The 15,465-nt window shown below is 50.9% G+C and overlaps 8 protein-coding genes across 8 annotated transcripts; 5 read left to right on the top strand and 3 right to left on the bottom strand.

Moving 5' to 3' along the window:
* Positions 1–122: 122 nt before the first annotated feature.
* Positions 123–2,990, top strand: MIND_00697100 (uncharacterized protein; the record flags this gene model as incomplete). The annotated part of the gene is made up of 12 exons (XM_037363676.1): positions 123–374; positions 425–551; positions 598–681; positions 724–788; positions 839–1,536; positions 1,584–1,815; positions 1,862–1,922; positions 1,968–2,366; positions 2,419–2,522; positions 2,572–2,687; positions 2,736–2,819; positions 2,864–2,990. The coding sequence occupies 12 exons, from the start codon at positions 123–125 to the stop codon at positions 2,988–2,990; spliced, it is 2,349 nt and encodes a 782-aa protein (XP_037219320.1).
* A 212-nt stretch (positions 2,991–3,202) lies between these two features.
* Positions 3,203–6,053, bottom strand: MIND_00697000 (Translation initiation factor; the record flags this gene model as incomplete). The annotated part of the gene is made up of 8 exons (XM_037363675.1): positions 3,203–3,238; positions 3,292–3,301; positions 3,357–3,467; positions 3,515–3,548; positions 3,594–3,753; positions 3,807–4,878; positions 4,927–5,036; positions 5,082–6,053. The coding sequence occupies 8 exons, from the start codon at positions 6,051–6,053 to the stop codon at positions 3,203–3,205; spliced, it is 2,505 nt and encodes an 834-aa protein (XP_037219319.1).
* Positions 6,054–6,586: 533 nt separating this feature from the next.
* Positions 6,587–8,021, top strand: MIND_00696900 (HMG box domain-containing protein; the record flags this gene model as incomplete). The annotated part of the gene is made up of 5 exons (XM_037363674.1): positions 6,587–6,597; positions 6,650–6,703; positions 6,761–6,807; positions 6,855–7,771; positions 7,818–8,021. The coding sequence occupies 5 exons, from the start codon at positions 6,587–6,589 to the stop codon at positions 8,019–8,021; spliced, it is 1,233 nt and encodes a 410-aa protein (XP_037219318.1).
* A 706-nt stretch (positions 8,022–8,727) lies between these two features.
* On the top strand, positions 8,728–10,580 carry MIND_00696800 (uncharacterized protein; the record flags this gene model as incomplete). Its single annotated transcript, XM_037363673.1, has 7 exons — positions 8,728–9,064; positions 9,114–9,237; positions 9,283–9,493; positions 9,542–9,732; positions 9,780–10,333; positions 10,379–10,467; positions 10,512–10,580. 7 exons carry the CDS (start codon positions 8,728–8,730, stop codon positions 10,578–10,580), a joined length of 1,575 nt encoding a protein of 524 aa, XP_037219317.1.
* Positions 10,581–10,696: 116 nt separating this feature from the next.
* MIND_00696700 (uncharacterized protein) lies at positions 10,697–11,969 on the top strand (the record flags this gene model as incomplete). Its single annotated transcript, XM_037363672.1, has 7 exons — positions 10,697–10,795; positions 10,845–11,163; positions 11,214–11,272; positions 11,321–11,514; positions 11,568–11,731; positions 11,780–11,904; positions 11,958–11,969. The coding sequence occupies exons 1-7, from the start codon at positions 10,706–10,708 to the stop codon at positions 11,967–11,969; spliced, it is 963 nt and encodes a 320-aa protein (XP_037219316.1). The 5' UTR covers positions 10,697–10,705.
* A 274-nt stretch (positions 11,970–12,243) lies between these two features.
* MIND_00696600 (uncharacterized protein) lies at positions 12,244–13,267 on the bottom strand (the record flags this gene model as incomplete). The annotated part of the gene is made up of 8 exons (XM_037363671.1): positions 13,236–13,267; positions 13,096–13,183; positions 12,972–13,044; positions 12,849–12,916; positions 12,769–12,794; positions 12,470–12,723; positions 12,371–12,417; positions 12,244–12,324 (listed from the first exon to the last, which is right to left on the bottom strand). Exons 1-8 carry the CDS (start codon positions 13,253–13,255, stop codon positions 12,244–12,246), a joined length of 657 nt encoding a protein of 218 aa, XP_037219315.1. The 5' UTR covers positions 13,256–13,267.
* A 25-nt stretch (positions 13,268–13,292) lies between these two features.
* MIND_00696500 (DJ-1 protein-PfpI domain-containing protein) lies at positions 13,293–14,329 on the top strand (the record flags this gene model as incomplete). The annotated part of the gene is made up of 6 exons (XM_037363670.1): positions 13,293–13,589; positions 13,626–13,811; positions 13,861–13,995; positions 14,045–14,059; positions 14,110–14,184; positions 14,234–14,329. 6 exons carry the CDS (start codon positions 13,293–13,295, stop codon positions 14,327–14,329), a joined length of 804 nt encoding a protein of 267 aa, XP_037219314.1.
* Positions 14,330–14,464: 135 nt separating this feature from the next.
* Positions 14,465–15,353, bottom strand: MIND_00696400 (Spliceosomal protein; the record flags this gene model as incomplete). Its single annotated transcript, XM_037363669.1, has 4 exons — positions 14,465–14,577; positions 14,625–14,771; positions 14,819–15,050; positions 15,102–15,353. The coding sequence occupies 4 exons, from the start codon at positions 15,351–15,353 to the stop codon at positions 14,465–14,467; spliced, it is 744 nt and encodes a 247-aa protein (XP_037219313.1).
* Between the last annotated feature and the right edge of the window lie 112 nt (positions 15,354–15,465).

Raw genomic sequence — 15,465 nt, 5'->3', positions numbered from 1 at the left:
GACATTGACTGAACAATAGCGGATGGGATGGCAATCAACCTTGGCATGTCCGAAAACGGCTTGAAGGCTGACGTGACGTAACTCGGTCTTCACATCACGTGCTGCCTTTTATTTCTTGAATCATGACGACTGCGTACATTTCCGCTGCAACGAACCGATTTCCACGCGCTGCAGACATATCGGACGCGTCCATCGTCGCCTTTGGCTCCTCTAATCTCATCGCATTCTGGGATCCCACTAGCGATCGCGGGGTGTTTGCAAAACTTGTTGGCCATGAAGAAACTGTTACTTGTGTCCGATTCATCTCGCATGACGTCCTCGTAACTGCAGACGAGAAAGGCGTCGTCAGGTGTTGGAGGAAATCAGCGTCAGAGGTATGCAATCCTTCTGCTAGCGCAGTCTTACCCTGATTCTGACTTGTTAGTGGACAGAAGCGGCCAAAACCCAAGCACATTCGCATGCTATTGCCTCTCTGTCATCACTAGGAAGCTCAATAGTCACGACGTCGTCGGACGGGACCGTGCAGCTATGGGAAATCTCCTCCGATGCTGGTATGTTTATTCATAACCCTAGACGCTTGGGTAATCAGGGTCGTAGCGGAACTTAGGAAGGTACAAGCGTTTTCGCTCAGCGGAAAATACGCATTGTCCTTGGCCCTAGCCAAGCTACCTCACTCTAATGGTAGTGTTGTGTTGGAATATTGAACCCATCTGATTTTCGCAGTGGAAATACTCGCCATCGGCACCACCGACCGCAACATACATATCTGGACACGCTCATCCGACTGCGTATTCAGTTTTCACCCATCTTATGCCGTTAAAACTAATCTATCCCGCAGTTTGTGCCTTCTGCAGTTTTGCAAGGGCACGAAGACTGGGTCAAATGCCTTGCTTTTGTCGAAGACGGCGAACAAACGCTCGTTCTTGCTTCTGGATCTCAAGACGCAACAATCCGGCTTTGGAAAATCGAACCCATGGCCAAACGACAAGAGTCACAGTCGTCGGACCCCCTCGCCGATGAGCTCTTGGACGCATTTGAAGCATCTTTAGGTGATCTCGCCGATGCAGAAGAAGGTGGTCGCCAAATATCCCTCAAGCGCCATATTGTCACTGTCAAACAAGACGAATCGAACTCGTCCCAGTATTCGATAACTTTCGATGCTCTCTTGATTGGCCATGAAGCCGGGGTAACATCATTATCATGGCGCACAATCTCAAAGGAGTCTACCCTCCTTTCAACATCAACCGATTCCTCATTAATCTTGTGGTCTCCCTCAACAATCCAGGCGGCTGAAACCACAATTTGGGTCAGCCAACAACGATTCGGCGATGTCGGTGGACAGCGGCTGGGTGGATTCGTCGGTGGCTTGTGGGTTCAAGGCGGGAGTGAGGCGCTAGCATGGGGATGGTCCGGTGGATGGCGACGCTGGCGTCGTACTGAAGAATCATGGAGTGAAATCAGCGCCATCACGGGACACAGGGGTCCCATCAAATCTCTTGATTGGAGCCCGAATGGTGAATATCTGATTTCTACTGGGTGGGTCTTGTAAAGTGGGACCAGGCAATAGCTCAACGCTTTGCCAGATTGGATCAAACAACCAGGATCCACGGACCTGTCCGTGGCGTCGATGGAAGAACTTCGTGGCACGAACTTTCCCGTCCTCAGGTTCATGGGTATGACCTGTTGGGGGTGGTATTCCTTGATGCTCTCAAATTTGTGAGCATCGCGGATGAAAAAGTTGCTCGCGTCTTTGAAGCCCCTGGAGTGTTTGTGGACCTCATCGAAAACCTTGGAATAGCAAGTTTCTCGAAACAGGTCAGCTTCGCTCAAAATACTACTTCGGTCTCTAACTGCTGCATAGACCCGTCCAGTTGCAGCAAGCGTCCCACCACTAGGATTGTCAAACAAGGCGGTTTCCGATGGTAAATTCGTTTACCTTCGCAGAAATGTTGCTCAACGTCGTGCAGTTGTAACTCCGGCTTCGGGAAGCAGCAACATATCTAGAGCGCCGTTTGAAGGAGAACTAGCCGCTACTACTCTGTGGCCAGAAATTGAGAAGGTCTTCGGACACGGATACGAGGTTCTATCATCCTTTTCATCTGCCTTTTTTGTATTCACCACATTCCAGTCAATGAGCCTCGCTGTTTCCAACTCCCGAAAGCTGATAGCAACTGCGTGCAAGGCCTCCACAGCCGAGCATGCTGTCGTTCGCGTCTATGACACAGAAAGATGGCAGCCTGTTGGCGAGCCTCTGAGAGGCCACACCCTGACAGTCACCCGCATCGCCTTCAGTCCAGATGACCGCTTCATACTCTCCGTCTCTCGAGATCGGTCCTGGAGACTCTTCGAAGGCAATGTAGATAACGGTCACCGACTTGCTTCCCGATAAACTCCACTCTGAACTGACTTGGCAAGCAGGTTACACCCCTGTTGCGGCCGACAAATCCCATGGTCGCATAATATGGGATTGTGCGTGGGCACAGGAAGAAAACATCTTTGCAACTGCTTCTCGAGATAAAACGGTACACACCAATCATACGGAGAGAAGCTTGGTTAATGATACCCCCCTAGGTCAAAATCTGGCAGCAATCTGAAGACGAGCAAGCCAGATGGATCGCGGTGGAAACGCTGAAGCTGAATGAAGCTGCTACAGCCGTGGATTTCTCGCCGTTGGACGCCAATAATCGGTATGGAGCTATCTATTTCAACCGAGACTGACTGACATTTTTCGTCAGACGCTATCTTGCTATCGGTCTTGAAAATGGCGCGCTTTTGGTCTATGTGCAGCAAGACAAGCAATGGAGTCTCCATTGCTCCAAGTAAGTCAGAAAATTGACGTTCTTTCGCCAGTAATGCCCACCAGTTCCGGCCATGTTGCCGCTATTCACCGACTAAGTTGGCGACCACGCAATTCTGAAGAAATGGAACTAGCCAGTTGTAGTGAAGATGGTACATTGATGATTGTTCAAATCGCTATAAAGTATGTCTGAACGCCATCCACATAAGTATGAATGAAGTGTGGGAGAGAGACGGAAATTCTGCTATACAGTGGGGGAGGACTGAGCGTAGGACCCAGGCTCGGTGATAACGAGACAGATTTAGACATGGTGCACTATAAGGGTATCCAACATGAAGGAATGCGGGGAGAGGCAACAGCAAAGGACGTGCGCGTAGGGATACAAGAACAATTCGGTCGTTAAGGTTAGACAATATCGCGGAGAGTCATGGGAACTTCGGGCTATGGGGAAAGAATTAGCCCAAATAAGAAAAACTGGGGGAAAAAAAACGAACGCATTTGATTCTACAAAAAGCCAGGTTAATGTTTGTGATCTGACACACAAGACTGGACCACATACTTGTAGAAACATTCTATAGATCGTAGCATCTCCACATCGCCTCCCGTGGCGGTCACAAAGTTGACGACAACGCCGGCGCGGGCATAGCTAGAGGCAATAGCAGGAGCAACCCTGAAAACGGCATTAGCCTAAAATTGTAGAATACTTCTGAAAGCTACCGGTGGGCATATTCCTCAACAGCCTTGGGTAGATCTGAAGGATTTGAGCTACAACTTCTCACTCGTGAAGAAAGCATACCATAATTGATTACGAGTGGTACGTGTGTCACTTCAGGCGACTTGACTTGAACATCGTAGACGACAAGGACTTTGGCAGATGGTTGTCGCATGATGACGGATGTGGCTCCTCTGAACTTGTTGAGAGCCGCAAGTTTAGTGCCAGCACTCATATCACCATGCTAAGAGAGAGGGAAAATGAGCTCGGGTGGTGGATATTACTAGGGAAACTTACGAGAGGAACGGCCTCCAATCCTCGACTAGCCAGTTTATATACGACCGAGTCGAGAGCTGTCATCCCACCGACATGCACGATCGCCTGCCCGACCTCGACATCATCGAAAAGGTCAGCAAGTGCATCAAGTTTCCACTCGCGAGCTTGAGCACTTTCGGCATTTGAGGCGCCGCGACCGGAGCCAATTATCCCCAGTCCACCACCTGGAGCGGAGGGGAGCGCATCAGAGCGTCCACCTGCGGTGAATGCGAGATACAGATAGAATTGGCGTAAGCCGCGCGAAGTTTGGGTCGTGTCTGAGTGAGTGACGTTTCCGTCACGTCGCACAAGGACGCGGACAGGCTCTCGAAGCTGGATGGCAGTCGCAAGATTCAAGACGTCTTGCGGAACTGTGTTCGAGAAAAGCGCAGTTTGACGTTCAATCGGGGCAGGGCTGGAATTTTCCGGTGCTGGCGGAGACGGAGCCAGGCCAGTAGTAGAGAATCGGCGTCCTGTTGAGGGAGAGTCGAAGGGAGAAGTGAATGACGACTGTGACAAAGAGCCAGGGGTCGCACTGGGAGTGTTGGTGCCTAATGGGCGCGATCGGGGCGGTGGTAAAAGTTTGACAATGTTGAAAACAAACTCATGGAGATTGCGAGCGATCAACTGGTCCACCTCATCGAGAACAAGGAACCGGACTTCCGATCCTGAAAGCCCACCTGATGCAGTGAATAGGGCATGCAATTTTTGTGGAGTGCCACAGATGATGTGAGGCATGCTCTGTTGAAGAACGCGAAGTTCTTGACTGATATCGTTTATTGCGGCACCAACACCCAAAGCAGACTTGATGCCAATAGGTCCACCCAGATCACGTATCATGCGTTGAGCCTGGGTTGCTTGATCGACGGTAGTCGAAACCATGATGACAACAGGACCTCGACTGGCGCGAGACATGTTGGTCACTGCCGTTTGGATGGCTGGGATCACATAAGCAGCGATCCTTTCCTGGGTGGGCGGAGCTTGGGCGATAATGTCAGCACCACGTAGCAGGAATGGGAGTGCCCGCTGCTGAATCTTGTTTGGAGGTCCCACACTGAAGAGGGCATTTTAGAACCATTGCGAGCAAGAAAAAAAAACCTACCCAAATTTACTCAAGGAGCGCAGCAAATCCGGTGCAAGACTGAGTTGCTCCCACTTAGATATCATCGGGCCATTATCACGAGAGCCACCATTCCAGTTATCGTCGAGAAGCTACGAACGAGATGAGTGCGAGGTCAAGGAATAGCTATGACATACCCCAGCAGAGTCACGGCGCATGAGACCAGAGACAGAGCGACGTTTGTCTCGAATCATTGCGTCTTGCCTTCCTGGATCGGCAGGTCGTATTGGGAGATCAAGGGTTCCAGCAGACCAAGTGCGCATTGGAGTATTTGTCGCCCTCGGAGAAGGCCGGAGATCAGGTCGGTTTGGCAAGCCATGACCGAGCATACCAGCGTTGGACAAGCCCGAGCCAGACATCATCTGGTTAGGAGCGACGTCCATTTGTGGGTTGCCAGCAATTGATGCATGAATCTGGTGCGAAGCAGCAGCAAGCTGACCGACCGACGCTGTCAACAAATCCAAGCGCTGAGCGACAGAAGAAAGGTCATCTGGCGCAGGATTGGATTGATTGGGGGCAATATTGCCGATGGAAGGTCTGGGGGCACTGAGTGGGGGAGAGGAAAAGCTCTGGCCATTCGCAAATGGGTCTTTGAACTCGGGTTGGGCGTTCATTCCGAGGCTACGGTCAACCAGAACGCCAACTTTACGCTGAACATCGGCTACCTCGCGTTGCATATCTCGGACAGAGAATTCGCAACGAGTGACGCGGTCGAGAATGTCATTAATCAGCGGGGAGGCTCTCAGTTGTGCCTCGAAAACACGAGCGGCTTGATCGCTAACGAGAAACTGGCTTCCAGAGTCTAGTGAGGACACGGGAGAGGACGATGTGAGACCGCCGGGAGGATTGAAAGAGGTCCCGTTTGTGGGTGGTGGCGGAAAGAAAGTTGGAGGGAGTTCATTGTGGTCATCTGTCTCCTCGAGTGGGTCTAGCCGGGTGCTGCTTTGACGGGGAATCGGCGAAGGGCGATCGAATGGAGGTTGGGGAGGACTAGGGGAGGAGGATTTGAGGGAACGAAAGTCGGGTGCAAATCCGTCATCGTCCACAGACCGGAGTCCACCAGGGAAAAAGGGAATGGAGTTGGCGTTGAGAACACCGGCACGGGCCATCGTCGGTTCGTAGTACAGGAAGTGGGCAGACAAGCCTACTCCATGCACTGCGCGCTGGCGGTGGGTGTTGGCGAAAGAGCGTCACGCTGTGACCACAATGTCACTTGCACTCCGATATCGCACTGTTCTTCGTGAGCTCAGGGCAGGAGTAAGTTTACTAATCATATGTTGGAGCTACCAATCAAAAACATTTCAGGCCCTGCGTCCCGGAGGGCTGAACCCCTCTATCATTGCCAGTTTCCGCTCCCTCATCGCAGCAGAGGTAGACATCGAAAACGCGCTCATTTTTATGCGGTCTCAACGCATCTACAACGTTGGTTTAAAGGTCTTCCGTTCAACTCTCTCTCTAATGCAGTCTCAGGAGTTACTCGAACGATATAATCCAACTATCAACTATACTGAGGACGAACGAATAAAGTAAACGTCTCTCAGAATATTTGCGTGCCCTCTGACTGACTCGTTCCAGAGCAACTGGCCGTCGTGTTGGGGTGGAGCTCCCTCGGACATACGATCCTAACACTGCCTGATACGATATGATACCTTTGTGCAACTTTTATCACCGCTTTGCCTCGTGCTCCCAGACTCAAAGGCAACAGTTTCTTGGTCACAACTTGTCCCTTTATGCAAATGCCTCGTTCAGCCTCCAAACTGTGCTAAGATTCTTTGACAAAACGCGTCGAAAATGTACTTAAGTCATCTCTGAACAGTGTCGCACGAGCCCTGCTTTCGAAACTTCCCGCCATGGATGCAACCGGTCTGTGTTTCATTGTCGCAGCTCTTCTTTCATCTGAGTTCATACAGAGAAAATGACCCTTCCTCCAACGATCCAAGGCTGGTCCAGTCGCGGTCGACTTGAGCATATCAAGCAAGACTGCCCTCAGTTTGGAGAACTGTCACAGTCTCAAAGAATTCCCCGTCCTCCGAATGCGTTCATTCTATTTCGCTCCGACCTGCTAAAGAAAGAGGCGACGAAGAAGTGTCCTCCCCACCAGCAAACTCTCAGTCGTCTAGCTGGCGAGATGTGGAATCTTCTGCCGCCTGACCAGAAACAGGAGTGGAAAGACCGAGCAAAGAAACAAAGTGAACTTCATCGTCAGCAATATCCGTACTACTCTTTCAAGCCCGCTCGGCGTTCGCGAAAGGCCAAGTCTCGGGTCCCCATGGAAAACAGCGAAGATTATATTCGCAGTCTCCGTGAAGCTCACTTTGGAGATCAGTTCAAAGGACCTTCAATACGTCCTTCACGCAAAGGGAAGGAAGCACCAACCCGACAAGGGCCAACCGATCCTGCCACCCCAGCTCCCTCGACGTTCATGCCAACAGTTGACATGCAATGCTATACTTGGGCGACCGCGCAGCTTGCTCCCAATGAAAGTCCCTTATCGACTCCCGCCATCTCACCGCTAGATGGCTCTTACTATTCCTCATTCCCGCCGACACAACCCAGCTATGACGGGCCACCTCCAGTGGTTGCATCTTACGATCACCATGACATTAGTGCACCACTACCGTCCTTCTTTCCACAACACACCTACCAACACTTTGGACCTCCACAGGCCGACCCTCCTTGTCTTGAAGCACAGCGAATCGAGGCCCCGCGCAGACCATCCACTTCACTTGGCTTCATCAACCGATATGAGCAAGCCGCTTCCTTTAATACTTCAATCGGCTTCGAGCGGCCTGCCTCTGCAGCTGGTTTTGTCCGCGATGTACCATTCGTTCGTCTCTTCTTCTTGCCGAGCATGAACTGATTCTTTGCTGTAGAGCTTTGGGTCAATATCGATGCCAACCACCCCTGGTATCCGCTTGACTTTAGATGACGAGGTGGACAGTCTTGTAAACCCTCCTTTCTATGACGAGTTCGACCTCGGGGATCTCAATAAGCTGCCCGGCCTACCGGACCAGCAATTTATTGACCCTCACGTCATTACCAACAAGAGCGGCGCCACTACGTGGGTTCCTGGTTAGAAGAAGGAGGCCGGGACCAGATTTGTCTCTTTTACTACTGTATTCTATAATCATCAATTCTGTAGCACTATATCTCAACTTCGCTTTCAAAGTCGCGCAGAAGCCTGTGTTATTCGCTTCACAAGGCTTTCCAGCTTGTCGTCCAGTATCCGTGCTGCCGCAGTGAGCTTGGGGTTGTCGTTGAGTGCAATGAGGGAGGATGGAAGATGGTAGATGACATCGGTGCCTTTCGTCTTGTCATTGGCTAATACCAGCAGGCGCACGGGAACGTTGAGGCCGGCCCGCATGTCGTAGGGCAAAACAGTACGAGCGATGAGTGGGTTGCCAATGACATAAAGACAAGCCCCGCTGGAGGTCCCTGATGGAGAGTAGACTCGAAACCATTCGCCATGATCAAATTCATTGAAGAGTCTATCAAGCGATATGAGAGAAAACGCAATAGACAACGAACTGATCGACCTAAAGCCACTCGGTCCCAGCGTACTGCGGACGCGATCCTCGAATTCGCCAGTCGACAATGACCCTGCACGGTGCCAGTGGAGATTCGGGGACCCTTTGCCGATTTCTACGTCGAGACGCGACCTAACCTCTTCATAAGACAGAGCCGTTGAGAAAGTAATGAGTTGGAGGTTATGGGAGGAGGTAAACTTGTGCATTTGGGTTGTGATGGCATCGAGAACGTTTAAAAGCAAAGATAAGATTACAAATGTTTACGTGGATGTCACACTGTCACGAAATTTTGCCTTCCCAGATGCTCAAACGTCGGTCTCCGAGCACGGACTATGAACGGCCATCGAAACGCGCCAAATCTGTTTCTGGAGATGATGACTCCTCAGACGATACTCCTGTCCCTTTCCAAACCAACCTTTCACGTCTCGTCAACCACAAGCCTCGTTCTCGAACTGACCACGAAGTTCCTGGTCACAAACCGACATCCTTTGCTACCCTTGGGATATCTCCCTCGTTACAGTCTGCACTATCCGCCATGTCTATAAAGACGCCCACAGAAGTTCAAGCTGCTTGCATTCCCCCGTTATTGCGAGGTGTGTGGACGGACTGTACATCGAAAAGGCTCAACTAACTGGCTTTCAGGGCGAGATTGCATCGGGAACGCTAAAACAGGCTCGGGGAAGACAATAGCTTTCGCTCTTCCGATCCTCCAAAAGCTTTCTCTGGACCCTTTTGGTATATTCGCCCTTATCCTCACACCGACAAGGTCTGGATCGTTGCTACTACAATATCAGCGTCTCAACTCTCACAGAGAACTCGCATTTCAGATTGCTGAGCAACTCGCTGTTGTGGGTGGACCTCTCAATGCACGAACAGCCGTTATTGTTGGTGGTATGGACATGATGACCCAAGCCCTCGAGCTTGGGAATCGGCCGCATATTGTTGTGGCTACACCAGGCCGTCTTGTGGACCATCTAAAAAGTAGCAACGGTGAATGGAATTTGGCCAGAGTTAAATTTCTAGTGCGTTGTGTTATTCTTACTCTGATATCGTTTCAATCATCTACAAAGGTGCTAGACGAAGCAGACCGCCTTCTAAATCCTACCTTCGCTCCGGAACTTGGCGTTATCTTTGGAGCTCTTCCTAAAGATAGACAGACCTGTCTATTTACTGCCACGCTTACTCCCGCTATCGAGGAACTTGCAGCAGCTCCACCTCGACCAGGCAAAGATCGCCCGTTCGTACATCGGATGACGCATGCGTAGGTAGTCTTAATGAGGTTTGGGACCGCTCTTAACCTTCTAACAGAGTTGAAACCGTGGAGACCTTGCAACAGCTCTATATTCTCGTCCCATCACACGTACGAGAGATGTATTTGTTCCATTTACTTTGCAATCCGCCTGATTCGACTTTGCATCTACGACGAGCACCACCTGAACCAAAGTCGACAAGAAAAGACAAGAAGAAATCGACTGCTGACGAAGATGAGACACCAGAGCAACCGCCACCAACGATCATATTTTGTGCGCGGGCGAGAACGGCCGCCTTTTTGACGAATTTCCTCAAAACCCTGTCTATCCGCAGCACAGCGCTTCATTCTCGGCTGACACAACGAGAGCGACTGAATTCGCTGTCGCTATTTCGGTCTTTTGTGGTGCCTGTCTTGATCTGTACTGACGTCGCTGCTCGTGGATTGGATATCGAGGACGTGGCTATCGTCATCAATTGGGACCTCCCCAACGAACCAGAAGAGTATACGCATCGGGTGGGTAGAACAGCGCGTGCTGGGCGTGGCGGTGTGGCCATCAGCTTCGTGACCGAGCGCGATGAAGAGCGGGTGCTGAAAATTGAAGACCGAATCCGTGAGACAAAGCCATTCCGTAGAGTCTCGCATTGATCATCTATAGGCATCAAGCTTGAAGAGATGACCCTCCCGGAGGCACGGGTCTTGGAAAAAATGAATGCAGTCGCAACGGCTAAACGATTGGCCAATATGGTAGGATTTCTTTTCCGCGTTTGTTCCGTCCTCACCCGCCGTAGGAGCTACATGACTCGAAGTTTGGAGAGAGAGAGGCAATTCACGCGGCGAAAAGGAAGCGAGAACTCTGAGAGTACATACTTGCATAGCACTGAGGACTATGACGTCATCGCTCGTTTACCTTTGATTTATTGATGGCACGTTGTCAGTGATCGGAAATCGACCTGTCACATCACACCCACTTTCGAAGCCATTCATGAACGACTACGAGGTGCAAGATTGGAACGCGGTGGCTCATTATACCGACTTTGACACCGGCAGCTATGACCACCTCCCAACCCCTCCGGTACGTCTGGCTTTTGCTCCATCAACTTCGGTAACATGATGACCGACAGCATTCTCATGACAATTCACCCACACCAGAGGCTCCAAGCACACTCGTCAGCGTCTCTACCACCTTCTTTCCTACTGCACAACATCGACCACATCCGCCCGACCTGATTCTGCTATCCAAAGACGCCGTTTACTTCTATGTCCACTCAGACATTCTGGCAGAAGCAAGCGAAAACAATTTTCGAGCAATGCTCCCCGCCGTCGTAACTTCAGATGACGACGAGCCACCAATTATAAACGTACCAGAACCCTCGGTAGTCCTTAATGTCATCCTCCATGCAGCCTACGAAATTTCGTCTGCTCATTATCAGCCGCCATTTGGTGAGTAACTCGACCGATACCCGTCATCACGAAGCAATATCTTTTGCTAGAAACATTGGCGACGGCGGTGGATGCGATGATCACCTATGGAATGAATCCAGGTTCCAAGGTGTGTGGACCGCCACAGACTCGTTTTTCGGCTGACCTTGCGGCTCAGATTCATCCGTCGACGCCGCTCTTTTCCCTGCTCTTATCACACGCACCACTCTTCCCACTCCAGCTTTACTCTCTTGCTGCGCATTATGAACTCGAGGACCTAGCTGTCCCGACCTCTGCCCACCTTCTTGCATTTCCGTTATCTCGCTTGACCGACCAAGATGTGGAGCGAATAGGTGCAAAATATCTCAAACGGTCTGTTCCATATCACTCCCCCTCTTCACTATCCATTAACCCGCTGGTATCAGTCTATTCTTCTTGCACTACGGACGCAACGAAGCGCTCAAGCGCGTTTTGGGAACACCGCCCCACCCCCATCCACCCACCAATACATGTGACTTTCCGGCTCAGAAGGGGCTAGGGAGGGCTTGGGCGCTCGCTGTTGCGTATCTCGTCTGGGATGTACGGCCAGGTGAGCCACTGGTAGTTTTGAATTTGCACCCGTGTCTGATCTTACTAGACATGTCTACGCAAACGTTGGAGTCTGCTCTCAGGCCACTGAGCGAACACCTGATATGTGACCTCTGTAAAACCGCCCTCAACGACCGCATTAAATCCACGATATTGCAATGGTCAATAGTCAAGGTTCGCGTCGTTGGCTCCTTTGTCAATAAGACCTGCTTATCTTGAGTGTCTAGCGAACGATATAACCGGAGCCCCCATTCGCTTTCTGTCACGTCTGATTTCTTGTCGGTCCGCTTTCATGCTGTAACACCACCCGCATTGAACCACACACGAATTCTGCATCAGCCTTGTTGTACTACCACCACCACCACCTATCATATCATGGCATAGTTTGAGTTTGGCCGCCACAAACACGATGGGCGGCATCCAACCTTGTAGCGTTGTCTTGTCTTACTATATACACGATTAAGACAATGAATGTACTGCCTTGCAAAAGAAAAAGAAAAGAATAAGGCATCGTCATCGTGTCTTTTCTTCGGCGAGGATCGCATCGTTCAACTCGTCCAATGGTGCCAGTTCCTTCTTGTCCACCAGATCAAACTGCAAAGGCTTCAATGACTTGCAGTAAAGCCACACCAGGACAAACCTCGTTGATGAATAAGAAGAAATGTCTGTAGCTCGTGTTGAGGTGAGCTATAGGAGAGTGTTTTAGCGAGAACGCTCAAGATAGGGTGTTATGACATGCCTTCGATACCCAAGGCACAGATGTGGTCAAAGTGGTTGCTGTAGATGTGGGCGTATACGCGGAACAAGCGGCGGACGATGGTGCGGACTGTGTCTTTGAAATTCTTGGGGAAGGGGACACCGATTCTGTTGGGGAACACGGCCTCGTCGTCGAGCAGCGATTGGGCCCAGTTCATCAGCGCGTCAACGTAGTCGGGGGCAGCGAGTTTCGTCGGCCGTTTGTACTTGACACCGTCTTCCCAGAGGTATTCGTATCTTGGATACTGAGTTGGGCCATCCAGCTGGTCGCGATTGACTTACCGTGGCCCAGCAGACATCATCGCGCACTGTCCGTGGCCGTAAGTTGCTGCTCAGGGGAACGGGGAGGGTGGAAACGGCACCTCTTCTCTCGTGCAGAACTCTGTGATAGTTCCATAGAGCATGTTGAGGTGGTTGAAGAAATCCACCGCTGGGGAGGGAAAAGTATGTTCATTGGAGGTTGTCAGGTTGTGAACTTAACACACCGTGAACCGCTAGCCATTCGTTGAGATCCTCGCCATCGGGGAGCTGGACCGCCAGTCGTAAGTTGCCCGAGCCCTAGTCCAAGTAAATCACCAGGTTTAATATTGGGTGGGTGGGTCAACAAACCAGCGTAGCTTCGGCATATTTGCGAAGCTGGTATTGTTTCGTTCCCTCGGGCACATCTCTACGTGGCTTGAACGTCCGCGTCTTCCCGCTAAACGATATTTCAGTTAGTTGTGGCAGGTTGGACGCCCTTGAGGGCTTACAGGCCAAAGAACGATGACATCTGGGGAAGAGATAATACGCCCGAAAAAGGAAAGTAAATGACAGCATCATCGACGACCATTCTCAGTCTCGCAAGCGCTTGCCTCCCACAACCATGCCCTCTGTCCTATTCGTATTCACTTCCTGCAACAAGACCCTCACCGGGGCCGCCACAGGGTGGTATCTTCCCGAGGCATGACACTTGCATTATTGGCCATCTTATCGCATCTCAACATCAAGTCTCTGATTTAGGCGAGCCACCCGTATTACGTCCTCAGTCCCCATGCGTCCATCGATTTTGCAAGCCCTGCAGGGCCAAATCCTCCCATCGACGAAGGCAGTGTCCAGGTCAGTCGGTATATTGAGCGACAATCCATAGTCACACCCGATAGATGTTTGCGTCTGATGCAGAAAGCACTAAATTCCTGGGGGACGAGACGGTCAAGAGCAAACTCGCATCCGCAAAGAAGCTTTCCGACGTAAACGCGAAGGACTACGACGCCATTTTCTACGTGGGCGGCCACGGACCAGTCATTGACCTCGCCTCTGACCCCGTCAATATCGCTCTAGCGTCCCAGGTGAGCTTGTTTCGCGGGATTCTTTGATGGGAGCTTCATCCTTAGCCAGTTCTACCAAAGCGGAAAAATAACCAGTGCTGTCTGCCATGGCCCCGCTGCATTAGTAGGCGTTACTGACACACAAGGCAACTCGATCTTCGCAGGAAAAGCGGCGACTGGCTTTTCCGACGCAGAAGAGATCCAGGTAAGGGCCCAAGCAAGTCGAAAGGAACAGGAATGATGATGGTTTGCAGGTGGACAAAGTCAAAGTCAGGAACCAGTTTATTCGAATGGAAGTTCACTGAAAAAGTGGACATAGGATGTACCCTTCTTGCTTGAACAGCGGATTACAGAGCTTGGTGGGAAATATGAGAAAGCAGCCGAGCCATGGGGGGTGGGTCTGTTTTCTGTTTCGGAGTTTCCGTGCTGAATAAGCTGCGTAGGCCAAAGTCGTCGTCGATGGCAATCTTATTACTGGGCAGAATCCTGCTAGCGCGGCAGGTGTTGGCGAGAAGATCCTGGAGGCTCTATCCAAGTGAATTTTGTTCGAAGAGAAGGCATGGATAATAGTGAAATGAACTGACACACGTACTTTGGGGCGACTCAGCCTGAAGCAGGATGCGTAGAAACTATTGCTCACCCCAGTTAATGACTCGCAAGAAAAAGGTATGGATTCAGATGTATTGAACGGCCATTAACCAGTCTTTCTTCAACGTAAAGCCGTGTAAGCCCTCCTTGGCCACTGCTGCGAGTTGTGGGCTGTCGAAAAAGACTTGCGCCTTTTTGACTAGAACGGGGTAAAAAGAAATAATAACCGGATAAGAGGCGTCATACCATTCGGTACCTCGGTAGGCACGACTTTTGTGGACTTGAAACCATGATATTGCTGGAATAGCACAGAAAGCACTCCATCTGAGACTTCTTGCGGAAGGTTGGTGCATAATAGACGCGCTGTTGGGTATGGTACAGGAACTTCACCCGCTGGATACCATGAAACACGACTGAAATAAAGACGGTAGAGGACATACAGGCAGCAGCATTTTGTTGTTGTTGATCCTCATCGTCCTCGATCTCCATCTCTTCGTCATCGTCGTTATCAGCCTTGTCACGTTTAGCATTCCGCTCCTCCTCTGCCGCCTCCTCTCGTTGCCGCTTCTTGTCGCGTAAGAATGCACTCGCGTTCACAGAGGTTGGGGGAACAAATGATGGGTCTTCTTTTCGTGAAGTCGCATATGACTTGGATTTTGCATAGGCAATATGCTGAAGACCAGAGTCAGCAACGATCCTGACGCGATACAAAATGAAACAGACCAGAGGTTTGTCGTAAAACAACATCCCATCACAAGCACGCATTGCGGTAGTCGCGCCAGCAAGGTCGGCAAAGACAAGGAAAGCCTGGCCGCGCATTCGCTTGCTTTTGGACGCTACTACATCGATTATTTTGCCGTAGGTCGTGAAGAGCGCGTATAGCTGGGTTTTCAGCTCGTCCTTGTTGACTTGGTCATTTAGATTGTTGATATAAAGTGTGGGGTTCGGTTGACTGGCTGGTGTGCTTGTCGACATGAGACAGAAATTACAGAGCACGTGCGTCGCAATCAGCTCATTTTTCCCCGCCAGCCCAGCAGCTCTGTCTTGAGCTACCACCTCCATTTTCCACAGCCTCTTTCTCTGCCAG

Source organism: Mycena indigotica (assembly GCF_014461135.1).
Source record: "Mycena indigotica strain 171206Taipei chromosome Unknown Mind.scaff0006, whole genome shotgun sequence".
NCBI lineage: Eukaryota > Fungi > Basidiomycota > Agaricomycetes > Agaricales > Mycenaceae > Mycena > Mycena indigotica.
Note: the sequence above shows the minus strand (reverse complement) of the source record. Positions and strands in the feature narration are given on the sequence as shown.